Source organism: Triplophysa dalaica, chromosome 3 (assembly GCF_015846415.1).
Source record: "Triplophysa dalaica isolate WHDGS20190420 chromosome 3, ASM1584641v1, whole genome shotgun sequence".
NCBI lineage: Eukaryota > Metazoa > Chordata > Actinopteri > Cypriniformes > Nemacheilidae > Triplophysa > Triplophysa dalaica.
In genome coordinates, this window is record NC_079544.1 from 605001 (window position 1) to 631500 (window position 26500).

The 26500-nt window shown below is 37.5% G+C and overlaps 2 protein-coding genes across 7 annotated transcripts in view; both read left to right on the forward strand.

Moving 5' to 3' along the window:
- LOC130417535 (receptor-type tyrosine-protein phosphatase mu-like) overlaps window positions 1-11429 on the forward strand; it is a 162199-nt gene extending 150770 nt beyond the window's left edge. For 4 of the 5 annotated variants that reach the window (XM_056743145.1, XM_056743147.1, XM_056743148.1 and 1 more), the window contains 9 exons: window positions 1460-1614; window positions 1740-1875; window positions 5897-6046; window positions 6152-6325; window positions 6444-6575; window positions 8980-9105; window positions 9424-9587; window positions 10236-10371; window positions 10665-11429. In XM_056743145.1, coding sequence (XP_056599123.1) covers window positions 1460-1614; window positions 1740-1875; window positions 5897-6046; window positions 6152-6325; window positions 6444-6575; window positions 8980-9105; window positions 9424-9587; window positions 10236-10371; window positions 10665-10718 — 1227 coding nt within the window. In that variant the 3' untranslated portion in view covers window positions 10719-11429. The remainder of the gene's footprint in view (window positions 1-1459; window positions 1615-1739; window positions 1876-5896; window positions 6047-6151; window positions 6326-6443; window positions 6576-8979; window positions 9106-9423; window positions 9588-10235; window positions 10372-10664) is intronic. The other variant, XM_056743146.1, reaches the window with a different exon arrangement.
- Window positions 11430-11957: 528 nt separating this feature from the next.
- On the forward strand, window positions 11958-22404 carry LOC130418389 (nucleolar protein 9). 2 transcript variants are annotated; one of them, XM_056744499.1, is made up of 12 exons: window positions 11958-12025; window positions 14345-14561; window positions 15511-15747; window positions 15872-16075; window positions 16185-16292; window positions 16369-16510; window positions 17589-17781; window positions 17863-18003; window positions 20521-20640; window positions 20733-20942; window positions 21019-21124; window positions 22165-22404. In XM_056744499.1, exons 2-12 carry the CDS (start codon window positions 14372-14374, stop codon window positions 22317-22319), a joined length of 1806 nt encoding a protein of 601 aa, XP_056600477.1. In that variant the 5' UTR covers window positions 11958-12025; window positions 14345-14371; the 3' UTR covers window positions 22320-22404. The 2 variants fall into 2 exon arrangements, with proteins under 2 accessions (XP_056600477.1, XP_056600479.1); XM_056744501.1 differs by having other exon boundaries at window positions 11966-12025; window positions 14358-14561.
- Window positions 22405-26500: the final 4096 nt, after the last annotated feature.

Here is a 26500-nt window from a genome sequence, read left to right on the forward strand (position 1 = left end):
CGATAACCTGCTATTGTACTGAATCCACTCAACCAGATAATAAATCATTTGATGAGGTTCTTTTGTGTTGCGCAGAATAAAGTGATACAGGGTTAAATCATCATGGTTTGTATTTTATAATTCAAGTGCGCTGGTGTATATCTGTACACAAACACGCAAACATCAGATCTCAGGTCTGATGATATTAAAGCATTTCAGGCGTGATGTATGGCAAGACGCTTTTGCTTTTTATCATTCTCAGGATAAACATTTCTATCAACAATTCAATTTTTACTAGTATTCTTGATATCAATAATCACGCAATCACTCACAGAAATGTGTATTCTTGATATCAAGAATGTAATTTCAACAAGTAAAAAACTTAATTCTTGATATCTGTAAATGCATTTTTACGAGTTAAATATCACAATAGACTGCAATTGAAATTCAATTTCAGATATCAATAATTAATTTCTTTAATGTAAAAAATCTCATTTCAGATATCAGAAATGCAATTCTTACTAGTAAAAAACATAATTTTCGATATCAATAATTATTCGGTTACTAGTGAATTACAAATAATGTGATAATGTTTATTCTTGATATCAACAATTGAATTACTACATGTTAAAATGGCAATTTCCGATATTTATTAAAATCTGAAATCTATTTCCTGATATCAGAAATACCAAATGCAACATGTTAAAATTCATTTACAGAAATCAACTCAACTCAACTCAACTTTATTTATATAGCGCTTTTTACAATTTTCATTGTTACAAAGCAGCTGTACATGAGACGCATTGAATACAAGTATGAATTCTAAAGCAGCCCCCCCGGCCAGGCAGATATAACAATATGCAAACGGTGGTGAGGAACCCAAAACTCCCATTGAGAAAAAAAACCTCAGGGGAACCAGGGCCCAACCAGGGGATTCCAGTTCCCCTCTGGCAAAAGCTGCTGCCTCTGCACAAGCTCAACAATGCTTGCACAACAAGGCTTAATAAAATATAAAAATTAAGGATTTAAGATTATCATTAACAATCAAGAATCAAGAATGATATCTTTTTTTTCTAGTGACAAGTTAATTGTTGATATCAAAAATTATGTTTTTACTAGTAAGAATTGCTTTTTTGATATCTAAAATAAGATCTTTAAAATGTAAGAAATGAATTATTGATATCTGAAATTGAATTACAATTGCAGTATAATGTGATTTTTAACTATTAAAAATGCAATTACAGAAATCAAGAATACGATTTTTATTAGTTGAAGTTCAATTTTTCCTATAAAGAATTCACATTCCTACTAGTGAAAATTGAATTGTTGATATCAAAAATTCACATCCTAAGAATGATTAAAAGCTAATTCGGCTTGCCATAGTGATGTACATTAGTAACGCTCAGGTGATTGTGAAACAGCAGCACAGGTATCAGACCTGAATCTCTCTCTCTCTCTCTCTCTCTCTCTCTCTATCCAGCGAGGAGCCCATGAGATTCGTGAAATCAGTCAGTTTCATTTCACCGGCTGGCCGGATCACGGCGTCCCATATCACGCAACGGGTCTGCTGGGATTCGTCCGCAGGGTCAAAGCCAAATCACCAACTAATGCTGGACCAATTGTGGTCCACTGCAGGTATGATGTCATGAGGTCATGATTTTATAAATTGTCATAAATGAATTGAAATGGCTTCATCAATGTGGATGAACAGACCTGGTTAACAGACGTCTCAATCTCTGTTCTGATTGGTCACTCTACAGCGCGGGGGCGGGGCGAACCGGCTGCTTCATTGTGATTGACATCATGTTGGACATGGCAGAGAGAGAGGGTGTCGTGGATATCTACAACTGTGTGAGAGAGCTGCGTTCACGCCGGGTTAACATGGTCCAGACCGAGGTATGGCTTCCGTCACCTTTAACCTCAACATCACACTGTACACGTCACTCATAACACACACGTCCACACATGAATTTGTCATGCACATATTAGGTCTATCCAAACAGGCGCATAATGACACAAACGAGCACAGTCTAATATAATATGACTTTACTTGTTGTTATACATAAACTATGAACTATTACTACAGATTGTGGAATTTCATCGAACTGATTGGAGTGCTGATGGATGTGCCTCTTTAAGACCTGAGGTCGACGTAACCTTTCTGTCTGTGGCGCTTCTCCGCCCTCCTCCACTGGCCTGCCTGCGTTGTCTTGGGTCGATATTAACCAACGTTTCATTTAAACAAATAAAAATATCCTAAACTTCATCCCTTAAACGTAACCTGCGTGCACATGTTTAACATGGTGCTGTAAATGGACTTGCTGCACCTGACCTTATATGGTTGCTAATGTTGTTAATGTGACATAATCACGTCAGCGGTCACGCTCGAGGGAAATTTAATATCTAATGTTTTTAAATCTTGTTACATGAATTGATTAAATATGATATTTCTAATAATAATAAAATATTGATCGCCCAGCAGGGTTATTATAGTTTTTAATTTGTCTTTTATTTTATTTATTTCAGTTCTTTTTAGTGGTTCATGAATAGTTTTGATTTCGTTTTTATGTAAAAAAAAACATTTTTTATAGTTTTTATCTAGTTTTAGTATTGTTTGAGTCTATAGCGTAATATCATGGTAAAAATGTACATAAACCTTGTCAAATATGTAATTGTTAAAAATAAAAAATTAAAATGTTTGTTGATCACTGCACTTTTGTGTAGATGGACAAATTGTGTATATAACTGTACACACGTACATCTTAAAGGCAGCAAACTAAGTGTTGAAATGAGTGATATTTGTATTACCGTTATAAACAAAATACATCATGTGAACTTCTTAAATGCACTTCCAGGTTTGTTGGATTCTTAGCCTTAAGAAAAGTCCCACAAATGCTTCTAATCACCATGCAGTCGCTGTTGTTTGAAGCAGAATCCTATTGAAAAGTCACTCTGTGTTCAACTGCTGATTCAACTTAAAATTCAATTTAAAATAAAAAATCGCAAGCTTGTATTACTGAATTTCATTTCTTTTTCGTTTGTTTTGTAGGTGCACAGTTTAGTTACAGTTTTCATGTTCTTTTTTTACTTTCGTTTCTATTTTATTTCAGTTAACGAAAATGTTTTTCACTAATAGTTTTAGTTTTCATGATAGTTCTTGTTTATGAAAAAGATCTGCTAAAGATCTGGAGATCTGGAAAACATATGCTAAACATCTTAGATGTCATTTAACAGATGTCTATACGACATCTATATGACATCTGGTAGCAGACATCTCTGAGACGTATTGCAGATGAGCAAACTATGTATTACAGACGTCAAATAGATGTCAGGGAGATGGAATGTGCTTTGGTTTAGAGAAACTTATCCAGACAGCACAAGTACGTCTGTTAGACGTCTGCTAAAGATCTGCAGATCTGGAAAACATCTCCTGAACATCTTAGAAACATCCATTCTGAATCATACACATCTTACAGACATCTTGTCATGGTTCTTCTCCATCATGTCATGCTTTTCTTTATCTAGTGGCAGAATCATGACAGAACCTCTTGTTTCATGTAGACTGAAGCAATTTGGCAAGAAGGCCTTCCATACTCTCCGGTCTCGTCTTTGTCCCCGCCCTCTCGATTCCTCATTATTGATTGTCGATGATTTCATGCCCCACACCTGTTCCCCTCTTGATTCGGTTCCCTTTATTATGCCCCTGTGTTTTTTTGTTTGCTGGTTGTCAAATGTATGAGTTCCTGTGCCTGACAAGTCAAGTTTAGTTAGTTGTCGTTCTTGTCAAAATGTTTACTTATGTCTTGTTTCAATGCTGTTAGTCTTAGTCCGGTCCTGTCTTGTTATTACTGTCTCCTGTTTTGTTATGTTACCTCCTCGTGGGTCTTGTGTTAACACCTTACCCGCTGTCTTCACATGGGTCCTCTGTCCTAATCCCCTTACCGATCATGACACATCTTCTAGAGGTCTATATGACATCTGACAGCAGATGTATTGCAGATGAGCAAACTATGTATCACAGGCGTCAAATAGACACAAAGATCCGAGGAGAACGAGAGGGTGCACTTATACCCGTCCTGAAGCTTTGACACACGGCAGCGATCTGAAGCCATTATCATATCATATAAACACTCTCAACCTGTTCAATCGTCCATCAGCCGAGAGCTCGGCTCAACGCAGCTGCTTAAAAGAGTCATAAAGCCCAAAAAAGATGTTCACACTCGCCCGCTTCATTTTTACAGCTCCTGACGGGGTTTATGTAGCTGCGCAGATGAAGAACTCTCAAGTGTTTGTGAACGTTCACCATCTGGAGCCGCCGCATCATTTCACATCACAGGCATCAGTGGGTTTAATGGACCAATGTTTCAGAGACGACGTTCAGCGTTTGCCCAAACCTGCATCTTTAAGATCACTGACCTTCAGAGGCTGCGCGTGCATGCATGCGCATATGTGTGCGTGTTTGTCACCCTGCAGGCTCTCGTTACCTTTTCACACGCGTGTTTGAACTGTCACTGTTAATTCACAACGACACAGCTGCTGAGCGGTCTCTCATTAGTAAGCAATCCTCTCTTGCATTCGTTGCGTCACGGCCGGTTTGCGTCAGCATGCGCCAGCCGAAAGGTCAAAGTTCGCCGGAGAGTCAGCGGTAGAGACACGTCGACCCCGTCGTCAGGACGAAGTGAAAAGTGACAGGCCGTGATTGTCGGTAAATGTCACTTCAGCAGTGATTTCCATCAGACATGATTTTCCTCGGAGCAAAAGCAGAAAACATTTCAACATCGACACGATCACGCTGACGGTTTACAGCTGATGAACTTTGATGTTCTTCCTGTTGAGAAAATCCAATCAAGTGAGCAGTCACGTTCACATTTGACAAATATCAAGAAATCAAAAATCTCAAAAGTTAAAATCTTTAAAAACTTGCTTTAGCGAATGTACGCAAAACCCTTTTGTCTAGAGTCACATGTGATTTCTGAGGTCAAATATAGATGTAAAGAACCAGTTCCATCCGTCAATTCATCAATTATAAAATGACCAGCAAATGTCACTTAATATTTTACATTTACATTTACATTTAGTCATTTAGCAGACGCTTTTATCCAAAGCGACTTACAGGTGGGGTAGGCAATGGAAGCAATCGGAACAGCATATACAACAAGTACAACAAATGCATAAGTGAAATCAAAAAGAAGACTAGTCTCATATAACCTAACACAGTATACAGAATCATTCATTCATTTTTTTTTCATGGGTAGAGAAGAAAATAGAGTCAGAACAGATCAGTAAGATGTTGGCAGAAGAGATGTGTTTTCAGATGTTTCTTAAAGATGGCTACAGAATCTGCAGATCTTGTAGCAGTGTGTAGATTGTTCCATATAGGTGGAACAGATCCGGAGAAGGTGCGCGAGAGAGATTTTTTACCTTTTTGCGATGGCACCACAAGACGCCGTTCGTTTGCAGAGTGTAGGGATCTGGCGGGTACATATGTCTGCAGTAGCGAGTGAAGATAAGGTGGTGAACCAGTGGTGGTCTTGTAGGCCAGGAGCAGAGTCTTGAATTTGATGCGAGCGACTATAGGGAGCCAATGTAGCTTAATGAATAGAGGAGTGACGTGTGCTCTCTTTGGTTCATTAAAGATAACTCTTGCCGCAGCATTCTGGATCATCTGAAGTCCACCCAGGAGCGCATTGCAGTAGTCCAGTCTGGACAGGACCAGAGCCTGTACTAGGACTTGCGTAGCATGCTCTGATAGGAAGGGTCTAATTTTCCTGGTATTGTAGAGGATGAATCTACAGGACTGGGCGGTGCTGGCAATTTGATCTGTTTGATTTGATTTTCTGACCAATCACAAGCAAGTATTCCAGACGAGAGTTAAAGTAGATTTAATGGTACACGTGTGTCTTTGTGTTGTTGTCAGGAGCAGTATGTTTTCATCCACGATGCCATTTTGGAAGCGTGTCTGTGCGGTGACACTACTATTCCAGCCAATCAGCTTCGCTCTGTTTATTACGACATGAACCGACTGGACCCTCAGACCAACTCCAGTCCAATCAAAGAAGAGTTCAGGGTAAGAGAGAGATTTAGTTCAGTAAAAAACATCACTTTTCTTTCCTAAATGTGCACTGAACTGAATCTTATCGCTAATACTTCATGTGTGTGTGTGTGTGGACAGACTCTAAACATGGTGACGCCCACCCTGCGTGTGGAGGATTGCAGCATCGCTCTGCTGCCGAGGAATCACGAGAAGAATCGCTGTATGGACGTCCTGCCGCCCGACCGCTGTCTGCCGTTCCTCATCACCATCGATGGAGAGAGCAGCAACTACATCAACGGCGCTCTCATGGACGTACGACAACACAAACTTACACAACTGAGGGTTTATGTGTGTTGGGCTGATCATCAGCTAAATTCAGATCGAACCGTTGAATGTGATCCGAGTGTGTGTCTGAATGATTTCTCAACAGAGCTACAAACAGCCGTCTGCCTTCATTGTTACCCAGCATCCTTTGCCAAACACGGTGAAGGATTTCTGGAGACTGGTTCTGGATTATCACTGCACGTCTATAGTCATGTTGAATGACGTGGATCCAGCGCAGGTCAGATCTTCACTTCCTCACAGAAAAATACTCACACACTCTCACCTAAGAGTTCAGTGTATGCGTGTGTGTGGTACTTATATTTTGTGTGTCTCTAGAGTATGTTTATGTCCAGTGTGTGTGTGTGTGTGTGTGTGTGTGTATGTGTACGTGGTGTTTATACTGTGTGTGTATTTCAAGTCTGTTTGTGTCAATTGTGAGTGTGTGTTGTTTATATTGTGTGTGTATTTAGAGTGTGTGTGTGTGTGTGTGTGTGTGTGTGTACGTGGTGTTTATACTGTGTGTGTATTTCAAGTCTGTTTGTGTCAATTGTGAGTTGTGTTGTTTATATTGTGTGTGTATTTAGAGTGTGTGTGTGTGTGTGTGTGTGTGTGTGTGTGTGTGTGTGTACGTGGTGTTTATACTGTGTGTGTATTTCAAGTCTGTTTGTGTCAATTGTGAGTGTGTGTTGTTTATATTGTGTGTGTATTTAGAGTGTGTGTGTGTGTGTGTGTGTGTGTGGAAACCCACTGAAAAAAAATATTATGTTCCTAGATTTTATGAAAATAAATTATTGAAATATACGTAATATAAATATGTTCTTGTTTTAAAAAAAAAAGTTAAAATAACGGAAAGATCTTGGGAATAAATTAAAAATCACATTTAAATTGGTAAAATTTGTATAATATAATACATTTCAATATGTAAGTGTAGGGTTAGGGTTAGGGAGGTTCAATAAATGGAAGGAAGGAGGCAGGAACCGCAAGACAATTAAACAAAGTTTTAATTTAAATAATAACAGCCGGCGGCCCCTCACGACCGACCGCCTGCGAACAAAACAAATCACAACAAAAGATACTAAAGTAAAATGACGGCACCACCTCACGGTCGTCTGCCAAACACAAGAACATACATACAAAACATAAAACATGTTGGGGCCTGGTTCTCTCTCCTCGACGGTCCGGTCGCTCGTTCTCTTATATGCTCCTGATCTTTTACGTGATACTCACCGGTCTCGAATAACGGTCCCGCCCCGCCTACTCCACTTCAGTAAGTAATTGAACCGTGAAATCACTTTTACTGATTCACAAAAACTAAATGTATTAAGTAGAATTTACTTTATTCTGGTCAGTAAGTTGTACTTGAATTATAGGAGAACATTTTACTTAAAAAATCCTCGCAACAATTTACACGAAAAAATAAGTTATTTTTTCAGTGTATGTGTGTCTTTAGGGATCGAGCGCCTCAGGCTGTGTTATGACAAATCTACCCCCCCCCATGTCAAACACAAATAATATCACACATTCACCTGTACACACAAACACACACACAGGATATAAAAGTGACTAAAGAAACATGAGTTGTGTAGTAAATCTGAGACAACAGTCATTGTGAGTCGAGTTCCTTTAAAAGAAAATGTCTGTCCAGAATATCGACCAATCAGAATGAAGTATTCACAGCACCCTTGTATAGACAGTGTGTGTAGTTTTACTCAATGTTCATGTACAGAATGAAGACTTCAGCGTGATGTTTAGTGGTCAGTGATCCGTTCTGAAAACCAATGAAGCTTGTGACAGATTTACTGAAACTGTAAATGTTCGACAATATTTTCTTGTAAAAGTAAAGAAAAACATTTGACAAACATTCAAATCTTTGATAGGTTTATGTTGTCAGCAGAATTATCTTTCCACAGTTGTATCATTACAGAAGCTGTTGTGTTATTGTAATGTGTTAAAGTGACACTTCACCTAAAATGAATATTGTGTCATCATTTACTCTCCTTCAGTTGTTCCAAAAGTGTATAAATGTCTTTGTTCTGATGAACACAGAGAAAGATATTTGGAAGAATGTAAGTCAGCAAAAAGTTCTGAGAAACTTTTGACGGGCATTATTTTTTTCCTACTATGGGAGTCAATGGGGGCAACATCTGTCTAAATACAAGCATTCTTCTAAATATCTTTCTCTGTTTTCATCAGAACAAAGACATTTATACACATGTGGAACAACTGTAAGGAGAGTAAATGATGACACGATATTCATTTTTGTGTGAACTGTTTCTTTAAATGTATCTGTTTGAATCCTTTACTTTAAATTTTGAGGGGAAGTGATGGGGTTTGTGCTCCTCAGAGTCTAACACACACACACACACACACACACACACACTTCAGTTGCTTGATGTGTCCCACACGACACACACACACACACACACACCTGCACAATGTCTTTCATCAGGTATTCTTTCACAAACACAATGACGGCTCATCCGTTCAGACCAGCACTGATGGGACATTTCAATGAACAATGACTGACAGAACACATCTCACACACACACACACACACAACCGTCACTAAATATTTCAGAACATTTACACCATTGAAAGGATGTGTTACTGTTTGTCATTCATTTGTTTCTCTCTGTGTGCAGTTGTGTCCACAGTACTGGCCAGAGAACGGTGTTCATCGTCACGGTCCACTGCAGGTGGAGTTTGTCTCTGCTGATTTAGAAGAGGACATCATCAGCAGGATATTCAGAATATATAACGCCGCCCGGGTGTGTAACACACACTTACTTGAATCTTTTTTGATTATCAGACACAGATACTCATCTCACTCTTGTTGTGTTTATTTGTTGTGTACACAAGACTGACAAAGTGAACACATGTAGAATCAAACATTGACTGTTCTGCACACTGAACCACAAAATTTATCATTTATGTCACTGACAATACTTTTGACCACAACTGTACACCAGACACATGAATGAAGAGAGTAAATAGAATCCAGTGTAAATGAGACATTGTTTGTTTCAGATGTTCAGTTCTCTGATGATTGTGTAAGTGTGTAGTCTCTTACTGTGTGTGTGTTTCAGCCGCAGGACGGGTACCGTATGGTTCAGCAGTTTCAGTTTTTGGGTTGGCCGATGTACCGGGACACACCTGTGTCCAAACGCTCGTTCCTCAAACTCATCCATCAGGTGGATAAATGGCAGGAGGAATATGATGGAGGCGAGGGCCGCACCGTAGTACACTGCCTGTGAGTACACTACTGACACACAACACTACGACAACAACAATCACAACACTGCTCTTACTCAATAAACTTCACACACACACACCCGCTGTCAGCATCACTTCAAGAACAAACCTGTGTACATGTGTGTTGTGACTGTGTGTTGTGAGTGAGTGTTGTGTGGTAAATACGTGTGTGTTTCTATGTGTTTGTGCGTGTGTTTGTCTGTTTCTATTCATGTGTGTGTGTGTGTGTGTATGTTGTGAGTTTCTTATCGGTCAAATCTTAAGTTAATTGATGTAGATATTAATTAATCAAACTTGTGATTTAGGGTTCAGGTTTAAATGAGAAATGTCACACAATCCCCCACAAGTCTGTGTGATGGCAGCAGAAGAACAGATCAATAATCATTAGTGGAATCATTCCTCATAAACAGACAGTGTCTGAGAGCAGTGAGATGTGACATCATCGCCACCTACTGACTAAACACAATAACTACACAATCAGCACACAGCTGTTTGAATCCAGTTCACACATCTACAGAACTAAAGCCAAACACAAAAACAATCAAACAAACAAACAGATCAGACACAATCAATTAAAGAGTTTCATGTATAATAGTGTGTATTGTATGATATGTGTGTAATGTGTGTAATGTTTGTGTCTCCTCAGGAATGGAGGGGGTCGCAGCGGGACGTTTTGTGCCATCAGTATCGTCAGTGAAATGTTGCGACATCAGCGTTCGGTCGACGTGTTTCACGCCGTTAAAACCCTGAGAAACAACAAACCCAACATGGTGGATCTGCTGGTACACAACCCTCACCTCACAATGTTTTACACAACAGTCAAAATCATGCCCGTGTATTGTGTAACTAAAAGAAAAGAAAAGGCCTTTGACCGCAAAGACCTCGTGCATTTATTGTGAATATGTTGTGATGTTTATACAATAAAGGCAAAATAAAAGTTTTTAAGCTTTAGTCTAACATGCATACGGAAGTTTAGACCTCAACATCAAATAAATATTCACATGTGTTATATATGATTGACATATTATGACATTGTGTGTCTGATGTGTGTTATTTTGTGTTTGATTTCTTGTAGGATCAGTACAAGTTCTGCTATGAAGTGGCTTTGGAGTATCTGAACTCAGGCTAACACAACCAGACCGTGTGTGTGAGTGTGTGAGTGCGTGAGTGCGTGCATGCATGCGTGTGTGTATGTGTATGTGTGTACAGTCAGCTTGTATATCTTTACATATATATATACAATTATCCAGCTGTGATACATCAAAACTCTAATTAAGCTCCATTCTCTTTTAACATGCCGATGATGTCACTTCCTGTCACACCTCCGTCAGATGTTTGGCTCTCTCTCTCTCTCTCTCTCTCTCACTGAAGTCCAGTTTTGCTGAAGATTGTTTAGATGTCGTTTTAGAAGGTGTTTGTTTTGTTTATATGGAACGATGTGGATGTTTTTTCAGAATCGGATGATTCAGTCAGATGATCAGACGTGTGTTTGTGAAGCCGACACATCAGACTCATTTGCTCTCCATCATTGATCACTGGATGAATTACAGCGGACATAAAACTGCAAATAGAGACTTTTATTGAGTTCACACACCATAATAGAACACAGAATGATGTAACCATCATGAGGTCATCACATGCTGTGATCCAAAGCTTTCTGTCTTTACTTGCCTTTCTTTACTTTTTCATTTCATTTTCTTATTTTTGCACACCCATTTTTTATATTGTTTGTTTATACTGTAAATATGAAGTCTTGTGTGATATTTATTCAGGACAATCATACTGTAATGAGTTCATATTGTTTGAAGAAATATATATACTGTATGGATCAATAAATGCCTTGTTGTTTAGACCCACAAAAATCTTGTGTGTGTGTCATTTCAGTTCTGCTGCTTGCGTTCTCTGTTTTTATAAATGATATTACACCGGCCAACGAATTATATGGTTTAAGTACATTATTAGCTGTCACTCTTTTGTTTAAAAATGTGCAGTTATTCATATTGTTGTTTTATTTAATATCTATCTTCAGACCTCTGCAGTCACATGTATTACATAACAAGTCTGCCTTTGGCAATATGTTTCTTTTGATGCCTGTTTAAAAAATAAATACAAAATTTAAACAGTTTTTTATATTTTTAGGGGTTAAGTGTCAATTTTTCAGATTATTTAGCAGTGATTCCTTCTCAATTTATCTATGTGACAGTTTTCTGCACTTTCTGCTAAAAACTGCTTTAAAATTTTTTTTTAATTAAACTAGTTTCAATAATATAAAACGTGTTTTCGTGTTTTATTAAATGGAACGCTTTGTAAAAATAATCCATCGCAGGACTTTTGTTTTGTTTTCAGTGGTGCGCTTTTCGTCGTCGCAGTGGTTTGACGTCATCACGCTGCGTCGCCTGCTCCTAGACACGTGAACATACAGTTCTATGTAAACTGGTGAGTTTCAAATTGTTTTATGTGATTAATGATCATGATTCACTTTCAACAACGTCTCGTTAGTACACGGATGTGTTTGTTATGTCTCGCCTGCGGTCTTTACGCTCTTTGATGTCATGCAGAATATTGACTGTTCATACAGTGCTCACATGTTTAATTGTGACATCGGTCTTAATTTCAGAGGTTTAATACTGTGTTTACAATAATGTAATATTGTTTCCACATCAAACTGACCATAACTGGTTTTAATAGTAAGTTTACGAAACCTCTACGTTAAAATAGTCCACTGTGAAAACTGAATATTAACCGTTGAAAATGATCACAACAGTTGCATGCATTAACACAAAATACAATAACACTTCACAAATAATACTGCACTTACCGTTTTTATATTCTCCAATTGTATTTAATAGCTAGGTTAATTAAAACTTTAAAAAGAACTCACTATATTTGTGCTTTTGGAAATTGACCTTTACATGAAGACTTTTATTTGCGTTTTAGGCTCATTTTGATTAATTTATTGTTCAAATCAATAGTTGTTAAGATAAATACTCATTTCATGTGAACCCCGAGATCAGTGAAGGGAATTCTGTGTCGTGACGACGGAACTTAATGGTAAAGTTTATAATTTCGTGCAAAACAATTCAGCTCTTCGTCCAGATGTTTTATACAAATGAAGAGTTTGGTTTCAAAATGAGATGACTCCATTTTATGTTTGAAGTATTATGTTATCATGTTTTTATTGTGTATTTTTGTGTTAGTTTGCTTTATTTTTTTAGTTATTATGGCTTAAATCAAATCAACAAACTGCAATTTGATTGTTATTAATTGGAATGCACAATAAAAAAAACATATCTCATTTTGGAACCAAACTCTTTAAACAGTTTAACTTAAAATTTACATGAGTAGAAGAACCATGAACCCATTAACTTTGACTCTAGTCTTTTAATATTTGATAATAACTTGATGACACTTTCTCGCTTATTCTTCATTGCTAAGTGGCGTGTGATCAAGTAATAGACCTTAGAGATGAGGAGTCGACTCTTATGTCCCTAAAGTCAGAATTGACTCTCATCGACTCTGTCATTTTTAATATAGACTCAAATCGTTTAATCAATCAAGTAATAACAGCGCATGCGGGCATTTTTTGGATGAATGATATATATGATATTTGACCATAAGCAATAGTTGACTTTCTCTTGTTTAAAAGCTTGTGGTGGTAAGTAACAATTTTGTCAACTGCACTGAACTTAAACTCTGATAGAATGCTAATTTCAGTCACACATGAGCATTTTCTAGACACGTAAGCTTCTGTTTTTGTCCACAAATCCAGCTTGTCATGGATAAATGCGTAATTGTCCCGCCCCTCAATATGATGTATCGGCGGTCCACAGGCTGGAGATAGAACCATTGAACTATAAAGAATATGGCTCAACACTGGTCCCTCTTCAAGCTTTTATTTCTCTAAACGACTGCTGACACTTTGTTTGTTGCTTTAAATGAAAGCATCACACTATGCTTAAATGTGAGTCCGTGCGCATAACTGGACACAAATCAAAATCAAGTTTGTGGATACAAATAATAGTGTTTAATCAAGCTTAAAAACATAAAAAATCTGCAACAGTCAGGAAGTCACAAATCATATATTAAGTTCTTGTTGCTGGGTTATTATTAAAGCATATTTGTTGCTAATAAAAAGTGTCTTTAAGTACATAACATTTTCATTTGTGTAACTGTTACTCTCCCAAATCGATGCGATATAAAAATAATAAAGGATTCAAAATGTTTTAGCTTTAAAATAAGTCTACAGCTACTGAACTGGGCCGTCATGTCCTCACACAGCGTTCGCTTGGAAAACCACTTGGGTTTAGGACCAGAAAGGAGTAACTGGTCTGACAGCACAAAACACTCTCTGTGATGGTGTGTGAACACAAATGCATGTGTATTTGATAATGACTTTGCAGTTTGGTTGCCAGCCCAAAGTTCCCAAACTTGTGAAGCTACATTCATTTATTTTAAATGTATATTCCTGAGCCCGTTTTGAATGACAGTAAATGGAGTCGAAGTGGGAGTCGAGAATCGGATTCGACTCCAAAAACCTTAATTCTAGTAGTAGGTCCTTTGTCATCAGAAAAATGACTGCAGCAGTCACGTATAAACCCTGAGACAACAAAGTAGAATGAGAAATAATGTAAATCATACACGTTTCAATAGAGTTTACAAAAATGAGTCTAAACATACAGATCATTCTCTGAGGAAACACGCACAGTTTTCTTTTAAGAGCTCAGATCCATCATCATCATGTGTGTTCTACTGCAGTGTTGTGTTGTAGGTGTGACGCGTGTGATGGTTGAGAAGATGGGGGCCAAAGGTCAAAGGTATTTTAAGGCGTCCGAGAAGCCGGGGAAGAAACGTGGCGCACAGGGAAGCGGTGATGGTGCGGTTAAGAGAGCGAGACTGGACGCCATGACCGTGGGTTATTACCGCCGCATCTGTGACCGACTGAAGGAGGGATTCACAGAAGACGAGGAGAGAGGTGATCATTATAAGTGTGTGTTTATCAGAGGTCCGGCAATTCATTTTTTTGCCCATTAATCGGCACCGATAGCGATAATTTGAACTGTCGCTAGTTTTTCCTAGTGACGTTTGGTCAGACGCAGAAGGTAAAGCTCCACTGTGAGTTCAGAATATAGTGTACAACAGCGACCTCTAGAGGTGGAAATAAAACTGACAGACTGTTTGTTTTTGAGACGTGACACCACAGTCTGCTCATTACGGAATACATCAGATGAGGTTTAACAATGACAAGGTAGAGCCAATTGCAGTGAACATGATGTTATAAAGTAAAACATTTATCGACTATATGCTGCATTTAATGGGGAACAGCAGTATTTTTGCCTACAGGGCTGAGAGTAGCCTATTAACGTTAGCTTAAGAAGATAACATGTTGACAAAAATACACACAGAAATGTTTACATATTATTATTGTAACTATGGATAGTCATTTGTGTGTGTGTGTGTGTGTGTGTACAAGAAATAGTAGACAGATGACAGAGACAGCACAAACGGCTAATCGTTTTAATGTAAACAAACACGCATGTGGACGCGACATTATGTTGTAAAATATTACAATGGATCCGTCATTCTGCTAGTTTGGTCCGAAGAATGTTTTAAATTATAAAAGTTTAGAAATGACCTACTTATATATTTTTTTAAATCATACACTGGAGTGTAATATTTATTAATGTAGTTAATATGTATGTGTACAATACAGTTTAGTGGTTCAAGCAACGTGTTTATTGATGTAATACACTTCATTGCTAATTTAAATTGTGTGTGTTTTTTTCTATTTGAAATAAACCATTAAAAAAACGATTGGTAATTAATCGTTATCGATAGGTGCTGACCACCTTAGTTATCGTTATCAGCAAAGTCCAATATCGGTCGCCCTCTAGTGTTTATGTGAGTTTCTGTTTGTCTCTCAGATCTGTTCGTGGAGAACGTTCTGTCAGAGGTGAAGGGCAAAGCTAACGTTGTCGCCATGGACATGACTGGCAGTGTGGCTCTGGAGAAGCTGCTGTCATTGGCCAGAGTCGTCCAGGTGGGGGAGGTGCTCGCGGAGCTGGGCGGAGACACGGGGTCAGAGTTCAGACGTGTAGCGTGCGATCCGTGCGGAGGTCATGTGATGGAGAGCGCTCTGAGACAGACGCACAGGTGGACAGGTGAGATTCACAAGCGCGTGCTCTTAATGGGTTATTAAACAGATGCTAATATCACATATTCATGTATGCTATGTGTTCAAATATTCTGTGTCAGATTTATTTATGATGAGTGTTTGTTATGAAGAGGAAGGCGGAGGTGCAGAAGAGAAATCCGAGGCGGAAGAAGAGGATTGTGGGACGTTGGAGGTTCAGGTGCAGCGTCTGTGTGGAGTGGTCAGAGAAAACATCACAGAATTCATCAAAGATCCACACGGATCTCACGTGCTCCGAACGCTCATACATGTGCTGGCAGGCTGTTTGACTTCAGAGCCGTCTGACGCTCAACAGGGTAACACACACACACACACACACACACACATGAGCACAATTATTCATATGTGTTGATATATACTGAAACATGTCTGACTCGTTCAAATGGTTCCTTCTAAATCCGACAGTGAAAAAGGACCGAAGATCCACAAGCGAGATGACAGATTTTGAGATTCCGGCATCGTTCTGGTGGGAGCTGAAGCATCTATCTGATTCTCTGATGGAAAACATCAACGGTAACGTCTGTGGTCATGTAGAGGTCAGAGTTCAGATCCCAGTGTTCTTCATCATCTTCTTCATGTTTATTTACAGTCTGCGCGACGAATCCCAGTGCCAGCGCCACTCTTCAAACGCTTCTCACCGTCTGTCACAGGAAGAGACCCATATTGTGTAGAAAGCTCAACAAGGGCATTATGGGATACCTGACATCACTCAGTTCTGCTCCTGGAGTCAGGTGATGTTCGAAGCATTTCTCTTTTCCAAACCACAAAAGCATTCAGTGCCTTAAAGGGATACTTCACCCAAAAATCATTGTTTACTGACCTCTTTGTTCAGATGATGTCATGTGACACTGACTGAAATTTGCTTTAAAAGTTTGTGACAATCACATCAAATTATATATTACTTTATACTAAAATGTAAACTTTGAAAGAACTAAAGTAAAAATGTAAACTTTGAAAGTACTAAAGTAAAAATGTAAACCTCGAAAGAACTAAAGTAAAAATGTAAACTTTGAAAGTACTAAAGTAAAAATGTAAACCTCGAAAGAACTAAAGTAAAAATGTAAACTTTGAAAGTACTAAAGTAAAAATGTAAACTTTGAAAGAACTAAAGTACAAATGTAAACTTTGAAAGAACTAAAGTAAGAATGTAAACTTTGAAAGAACTAAAGTAAAAATGTAAACTTCGAAAGAACTGAAGTAAAAATGTAAACTTTGAAAGTACTAAAGTAAAAATGTAAACTTTGAAAGTACTAAAGTAAAAATGTAAACTTTGAAAGAACTAAAGTAAAAATGTAAACTTTGAAAGAACTAAAGTAAAAATGTAAACTTTGAAAGAACTAAAGTAAAAATGTAAACTTTGAAAGTACTAAAGTAAAAATGTAAACTTTGAAAGAACTAAAGTAAAAATGTAAACTTTGAAAGAACTAAAGTAAAAATGTAAACTTTGAAAGTACTAAAGTAAAAATGTAAACTTTGAAAGAACTAAAGTAAAAATGTAAACTTTGAAAGTACTAAAGTAAAAATGTAAACTTTGAAAGAACTAAAGTAAAAATGTAAACTTTGAAAGTACTAAAGTAAAAATGTAAACTTTGAAAGAACTAAAGTAAAAATGTAAACTTTGAAAGAACTAAAGTAAAAATGTAAACTTTGAAAGAACTAAAGTAAAAATGTAAACTTTGAAAGTACTAAAGTAAAAATGTAAACTTTGAAAGAACTAAAGTAAAAATGTAAACTTTGAAAGAACTAAAGTAAAAATGTAAACTTTGAAAGTACTAAAGTAAAAATGTGTTTTTGTGTGTCTTCTTTCAGTCCCCTCCTGGTGTTTCTGAAGGATCCGTCGTGCAGTCATCTCATTCAGACGGTTTTTAAGTTCTCTCAGAAAGCTCTGCTGCGTGACGTCTATAAGAATCATCTGAAGGAGCAGCTGATGTCTCTGGCTCTTCATCGCATCGCAAACTTCACCATCCAAACCCTGATCGAAGTCTCCAGCGGTCTCAAACTGGTACGTCATCACGAACATCACTGACGTCACGTCAGTCTACGAGAGAGAGGGTTTTGTTGATATGTGCTTGATCTCTTGTAGTTTCTGAAGATCTTTGATGAGCTGATGGAAGGCTTTGAGGCAGTGCTCGCCGCCGGTCACATGGGTGTTGTCATTCAGCTTGCAGAGAGCTGCGTGCAGTGGGAGGAGAGACAGGACACACTGATGCAGCGCCTCCTAAAGGTGTGGAAGACTCATGACATACATCATCTTTTACACACACCTGTGGGGATGATGACGTTTTTTAGGCCAAGACCCAGAAAAAATTAGCATCCAGTTTCACTTCTTTTTTTTTTTAATTGTTTAAATGTCACGAGCCCCAAAATATTTTCACTAATACACAGATATTTTTTTAGGGAGTGAGTTCTTTTCGGTTTTATTGTAGTTTTATTCATATTTTGAACGGCTATTTCTGAATATTTTTGTAGTTTTTCATTAAGCAATTTTATTATGCGCCTTTAACATTTTATTCTTTATCTCTTTAAGTTGTCGTACAACTTGAATTTTCTTAGTTTTAGTTAAGTTTTCATTTATATCCAGTCGATCACTTGACACAAGCTTCTCAAATAATAATTATTTATAATATTATATTATATAAAAAAACTAAACATTTAGGCCCATATTTTAGAGGCCATTTATACAACGGTTAAAAGTAAAAAACTGTTATTCGTTTTATTCGTCCGTTTAGAAGGAAACATTTTTTTTTTTACTTTTGCCTGTCAAACAAATTGCTCCAGGGCACTTCAGATTTAAATCATGTATAAAATATCAAAAATATGGTCACAATTCCAAAAATGTAAATGGAGATTCGTTGTAGCAGTGCTGTAGTTTTTCATAACCTAATTTTGCTTTTATATCTGGACACAACTTTTATTTTATGTAGACTATCTTGTTGATCACAGAGCTTCTTTGTCATTAATCCGAAAGTTCTGTGGGAAAAAAAGCCTTTTGACATTTAAGTCTCAGTGTGATGTTAATGTTGCGTTGGCCTTCAAAAACTGCATTACGTGGGTCACGTGATTCACAGTGTCTTTTATAGAGAGAGCACACATGAGCAGGTGCACAGATAAACACCTTTATATTGTTTGTGGAAATGTACCAAAGAGAGATAAAGCAAATATTTTCCTCCCTTCGCATTCTCACCGCAAGGACAAACGTCAGATTCCTGTCAGAGACGAGGGCGTTCTTCTGATGTTAAAACACACAGCTCCAGAGTCATGAAAAAACAAACAGAGATGTGATATATCATCAGTCTTACAGTAACTCATGTGATTCATAACAAATCAAATGTCTCTTGACTGAAACGTTTCCTGTCATCATTTGTTCTGAAGGTGTTTCTTCACATTTTGTCGACAATGATATTATTTAACGTAAACTATTAGTTTCTATCATTACAAAACAAACATTTTATTTAAATGAGGGCTGGCTGATATATAGTGCGATTCTTATGCTGGGTTTACACTGAACCAGAACAATTGTGTTCCATACTCTTTATTACTCGCGGGAAAGGTTTGTTATTTTTTGCGTGAGTGACGCAATCTTGCAAATATTTACAACCTTTACAGAAGACGAGTTTGACAAAGTTCGCTGGATTCACGCCACCAGAGTAGTTTGCATCCATACACATCTTTGCATTGACTGTGTATGTAATTTACTAGCACAAACCGCTTAATTCGCGTTTAGTGTGAACCCATTGTTATCTATGATGACCTTTAAATGCCGCCCCATCCCAAAGCCAGAGGGCGATATTGTGCTGAAACTCTGAATAAGGGAAACAGAAGAAGAACGATTAGTTCCAGGAAGTGCCTGTGGTCATATTCTACCGCCATTCTTCAAACCTTTACAGGTGTTTTCATGATAATAAAGTATTTTTATGGTTACATGTTTGTTGATTGTTGCTTTTTCAAATAACTGTTATAAACGATTCAATCTCGTTGTGAATTTGGATCGAGCAGTACTTCCTACTGATCAAACAGCCATAGTTCACGAAAGAGCTGTGCATAAAACACAGAATACATTTAGACATGAATAATTAGCGTGAATCGCGATATATATTGCCCAGCACTAATATATTCCTTAAAGGCGGAATGTCCGGTTTCTCATAGCCGTGTTGATGTACAAATCACCAAAGCAGACACACCCTTACCCAATCTTTCGCTTTCGTCAGCGCTCGGCTTGAATAATGTCCATACTGTGCACCTTACTTCTGATTGGCTACAAGGTTGTTTTGGTACTCGGCCCGATTTTGCCTAAACAAGTGTAATTCGGAGAATGGAGACTGAGCCTTGAAGGTCTTTGCACATAGAGTCCGAAATTCTCGTATGGGTCTTTTTTTACAGTTGTTAATCCTCGCTACTGACTCGAAAATGGAGATAATCGAATGCAGCCCAAATTTCTTACGCCCGACGAAAAATGTGTAAAAGTGATTGACATGAGTCCGTATTTATTTTTTAACGTGCAGAAATTTTGGACTCGATGTGCAACAGCATTTAGTCTGAATAAAGAAGAACCAGAGCTCGGAATAGATGCGAGAACTCAATAGCTACTTGACAAACCCACGAGAGAACATTTCCGTATATTTATCAAAGATCAGATTTTTATCTAATTCGGATGATCTTTAAACACAGAAACAAATAAGATAGAATTAAATTGAATATAAAGAAAATTAAAGTGTGTGTTTGGATGTGTGATTCCCATCAGGCCTTTCACTGCAGCGACCCAGCATCACGTCACACATCATGTCTGCCTCTGTTTCTGTCTTTACTGGCGTATGAAGTGCATTACCAGACCGAGACAGCAGGAGACGCCACCGTCACACAGGTACAGACGGACCTCAGACATCATGGTACATTCATCCCTCTCTTTCATATCTAAACTGTGATCGTGTCTCTGTGTGTTCTGTCTGCACGCAGCATACTCTGTCCATATGTTATCACGGGTCTCGGCTTGTTCAGGCTTTGGCCAAGTTTAAAGATCGATCGATACTGATGAACAGTCTTCATGCTCTGAGTTCGGCGGATCTGAGGACTCTGGGGACGGACAGCGCCGGCAGTCACGCTCTGCAGGCTCTGGTGACATCAGCCAGCGATAAAGGCCGGGGAAAGTTCCTCAGAAAGCTGGAGGTAAAACACGTCCCAATGCCGCAGAGATCTTAATGCTGACACGCCGATGAAATTCACTGGAAATGTTTTGCGACAGGAGCTGTACATTCCGTTGGCCTGTTCGAGATGCGGCAGTCGTCTGCTGGAGGCGGTGTGGAACAGCGCCACCGTCAGTCAGAGACAAAGCATCGCTGAAAAACTGGGTAGGTTTGACTGTTGTTTAACAGCTGACATTATCTGAAGTGATGTGCGACACGGGTTTCCTTCAGCTCAGGAGAGAAGCATTGCAGAGTTTCTGTAGCTCAAGGGATTATGGGTAATACGATCCACACATTCTTAGATCCATGAAATAAAATATGAAGAGTTTTTTTCATGTTTTTTATTATGTTATCATGCTTTTATTCTGTTAGGGGTCTTTGGAATTATCATGGGTGAAATCAAAATAAACCAACTGCACTTTGATATGAATTGGAATGCACAAAAAAAACATTTTTATTATCTCTTTTTGTAAATAAACTATTCTATATTTATTAGGGGTGTCAAACGATTAATCGGGATTGATTGCATACAAAATAAAAGTTTGTGTTTACATAATATATATGTGTACAGTGCATATTAATTTTGTATTTATAAACACAACATACACATACTTGTATATATATTGAGGAAATATTTAAATGGATTAATTTATATTTACAAATAATGGAAATTCTTGAAAAACTTTTATTAATTGTTATATGTTATATCTTTCTTAAAAAATGCATTTATGTGTTTGTGTTCATAAATGCAAAATTAATTTGTCAGTACACCGACATAAACGTAAACACAAACTTTTATTCTTGATGTGATTAATCACAATTAATCGTTTGACAGCTCTAATATTTATATATATCTTTATATATTTGTATATATCTATATATATTAAACTTGAACATTCTTGAAATTGAAGTGCGCAAATCTATTATACATCAATGGAAAAATATTCAAGTTAAATTCACGTCTAGATCAAATGCATTTTGTGGTTTTGTGTCTTAAAAACATGTTCCTCACGTTGCTTTTTTTATTAAAACGGTCTCTCTTTTTAGGCTTGATTCGTAAAATGCAAGATGTGTTTAGAGAGATTTACTTGCGTTTAAAGAAATCAAACACTTTTCTTTGTGTAACGTTATACAATTTACACATTATATCTCATATTGTTCTCAAAAGTTTGTGGATCGTGACGGTTGTGTTTTTCTGTCTCCAGTGTCCAGTGAGAATCAGCTCCGATCCGATCAGTTCGCACGACACGTTTGGGCTAAATTCGGTCTGACGCACTTCACGAAGAGGCGATCGGCCTGGCTGGAGGTTCAGACGGGAGAGTCGAAGAAACTGAAGATGTTTCGTGACATTCTGGAGTAACGGCGGTTTCTCCATCACTCGTTTCTTCTTTAATTATGTTAATTCTCCTAATTGTACGGTTTCGTAAATAAAAACATCAGGAACACGTTGGACTCTGTTATGATTTTGTGTGTGCGAATGTGCCGTGCTTTTGTCGCGTCTGGCGAAGGTCATCGTGGATGGAGCAGATACGAGTCCAGCTGTGGTCTCTCTCTATCTGCGTGGGAGCGGACCGTCGGAATCTGTGCGCCGGGGCGATGTGACATTCAGCCGAATGAATTCTCCTGACGTAGTCAAAACCAAAGAGCTGATACGACACAAGGACCTGAGAACTTCACACAGTAATGCTCGTGTGTGAGATCTGTGAACTTTACCAGCGTTTACCTTTCTCACACTTCACTATGATGAAGTATACCGCAGTATTTCCTTCATGCGGTAAAATTATAAAAACAACACCATGATGTGATATTGTAGAAACGAAAAACTAAATCAAGCAGTGTGACCGCACCGTTAAAAGAGTGAGTTTAGAGTCAGCGATGTGATTTCTCAAGAGAATTCAAGGGTTGTGGGTTTCCTGAGGGTCCGGTCCCATCCTCCCTCGTTAGCGAGCACTCATTAGTGAGCTGTTGACGGATAAGAAGTCTTAATTGTGCCGGAGCGCGGAGCGTCCATCTGCCTCGGACCTGCAGCTGTGAGCTGGTATCTGCTCGTGGAGATCTCACAGCTGCTCTCCATCTGCACCCCGATGTCTCGCGAAACACCTTTCAACAAGAATATTTCTCTAGTTATTGTTTACTGTGTGTTCGCTCTTTTAGACTTTCCGTGTCAAAGATCCTTCGCTTTCAGAACATATCTTTTCGTATTTGATAAACATTAAACCAGAAAGTTTGATCATTTTTATGTTGGTGATATTGAGATGATATTCAGGGGGTTTATCACTAGATTCATATGGGATAGCTGTTTTTATTATTTTACAAACCTATTTAAAAATACACTGAAAAAGTGTGGGGTCAAACTGACATCAAAATATTTTTTAAAGCTCACCCAGAAAATGTGAGTCAATTTTTAAGAAGCTTTGGTGTAAAAGATTGAAATTTCAAGTAAACTTGACTCACTCTTCATTTGTGGCCCGGATAGTTGAAAATGAAAATTGTAAAAAGCTATATATATAATATATATATATATATATACTATATAAATAAAGTTGAGTTGAGTAGTTAGAAACCACATCAAGAACCGGCAATTTTGTGATTAGTTGGACTCTTGACTCGTGAAGTTTTAACGTCAAGTTTTCTTTGTCTATTAAGAGAAAATATAAAAGTGCACTTGCGATGTCAAAGAAAACTGAAAAATTATGCTAATGAGAAATGTTTGGTGTGTTTACAAGATACCATCATTTTGAATGACGTTAGTCACAATGAGTGTGTTGATATTACTGTCTATGAAATCATTTTGGTGATGAAGTATCCTTTTTCTGTTACAAAATAGGATAGAATTGAAAAACCATGAGCAAACTAGCCACACAAAAAAGACATGAAGACATGAATGAATCCCAACAATGGTGACAATCTACAAAAGAAATCTTCATGCGGCCATGCATGCTGGGTAATACACAGCTCCCAGCATGCATTGCAGTTTATCTGAATTATGCTCTTTGCACACACATTCTGTTTTCTTCGTATTTGGCGCTGGATTCCAACTGTGTCTCTGAATTGTCATAACGCCTCTCAAAATGTTTGCTACAGATGCAAAGAACGCAGAAAATTGAACGCAGTCCGAAATTCTTTATGACGAACAAAAATATCAGAGGCAGTGTGTAAATGTGATTGACACGATGAGAGGACGTACTTATTTTTACGTGTGGAAATTTCGGACTTAATGTGCAACGGCCTTTGGTTTGATTATTGTCACCATTGGTGAGTTTTTTATGAGTCAGAAAAAAAAAAATATGAACTATTTGAACACTTTCACTTCTCATTGAAGGCTTGACATCTTTATTATTTATAGACAACCACAGTTATTTCTTTTTATTAGGGGCTTCCAAGAATAAAAAGAAATAAAACCAACTTTACTTTTAATACATTTTCTTGTTTTACAACACAAATGATTGCAAGTAAAACTTTACTACAAACACAGAAAGAGGAGAATTGTTGTAAAGAAACTCTTGAGTCAAGATCTTAAGTAAATGAAACACATATACGGTGGTTTCTTACTATCTGGGTCACAAATGAAGAGCGAGTAAAGTTTACTTAAAATTTCAATGTGAACTTCACCCGAGAATGTTAAGCATTTACATGAAAGCTCCTTTAAAATGTACTCACATTTTCTGAGTGAAAAAAGTCTTCAGCTTTTACTAGTTTTTTTCAAGTCAATTTGACTCCACATTTTTTTAAGTGAAATAATAGCAATTATTATCATCTTATTTAAGAGGAATCTGGGGCTGGATTCACGAAAATGTGCTTAGGACAAAATATTAGCTCGTTCTCAAGATAAATTATAGGAAGTTTGTAAGAACCTTTGTTCTTAAGAAGTTCTCAAATATTTTCTTAAGAATGAAAACACATTTGCTTTATAAATCGATTTTGAGAGAACAAATGTAAGAACGGTCTTAAGAAGTTTGCTCGGGAATACAAAACGTTCCCTAAAAAACCCTAACCCAATAGTGTCATTATATTACTGTACAAATCACTCTCTCCAAACAGTATTTAATGAGTTTTTACTAATTACGTTCTATATACATCAACCTGGATTATTTCATTGAATCAATGATAGACATGAAAGGGCTCTTATAATTAATTCAAATAAATAATATTTAACTACATAAAGTAGACTTATTAACTGACCAAAGTATACAAATGTGAGATTAAAGCACTGATTTTAAAGTTAGAATTTTGATGTCAATTCCACTATTGTATATTTTCCACAGTATTTAGTTGAATTACATCATACGTAACTGTAATTAAATTACATTGTAATCCCTTACTTTACTTTTTCAAGGTGAAAATAATGAAATTACAAATAATTTAGTAATGAGTTGCAGCCAACACTGCACCGGAGTACTGAAAATACCTGCGACCATACATATTTTTAAAACTACAATTTAGTATCCATCAGACTATCTATCCTATAGTATTATAAATTTATTTTACCCTCGAGAAACTGGAACTTAAGTTCTCTTTTATTCAATATCTTGTGTACCATTTTAAGTTTAAGCAGTTGGAGACAGACGTCAGCTCTTCTCGAGAGTCATAAATAAATTGTGCATGACGTTTTTGTTTTGTTTAAATGCACAATAAAAAATCATGTCAGTCCTGCTGATGTTTTGACTAATGTCCTCTCTTCAGCCTTCTGCTGTTGCTATGGTTAACCCATCACATCCCTGAATTTAGTGCCACGGGGAGATACATTGTAATAATGATAATAATAAGAGATCGTAAAATTAAATAGATATTAAATAATAACACAGCTGACAGAAGCACACCCGTAAACTAAATTGACTCGAACGAAGTGTGTGGATCATCTGCAGCTTCTATGTGCGTCTGCTGATGTTTTATTAAGACTTCTCCCAAGACTTCTTTTTGTTTTGGCTTTTAGGGGGTCAGAAGACCTCCGCTCTGGCCTGCTTTAATTCACACCCTGCCTCCGTCTTCAAGCTCGAGTTTCAGTGAAGCGGACTGACAGCAGGGCCAGATCTTTAATGCATCTCTCAAGCCACTGCCGGGGGTATAATCTGCCGTGCCGAGGGTCTTATCTGCGTGTAAGGTGTTTTGTATCCTTATTATGAGAACATGTAGAACAGACAGCTGTCTAAAAGATTGGCACAAATCTGATGTGCAATAGCCCACCATCCCTCTGAAGGTCGAGAGGTCCACACACATACAGCACACATATACGCCAAACAATAATAAATACATGCCTGTGTGTGTGGATTATTTATTTAATAAAGCACGTTTCTCTTTCAAAAGTCTGTGATGGTCCTGACTGCTGTTGTAGTCCTTTAGTTTGGAACAATAACTTAATATACATTATTTAAAGAAACTAAACTTGCCAAACATGAAAGTTTTGATCATTAAATGAAAAATGTAAACTTGTGTTGAGTCATCAGTTTTGAGGCCTGTTTACTAGAGTATACTGTGGTAAAAAAAGATATGATTTTTTATCGTACTATAGGAAACATTATGGTGGCCTAAAATTATACTATA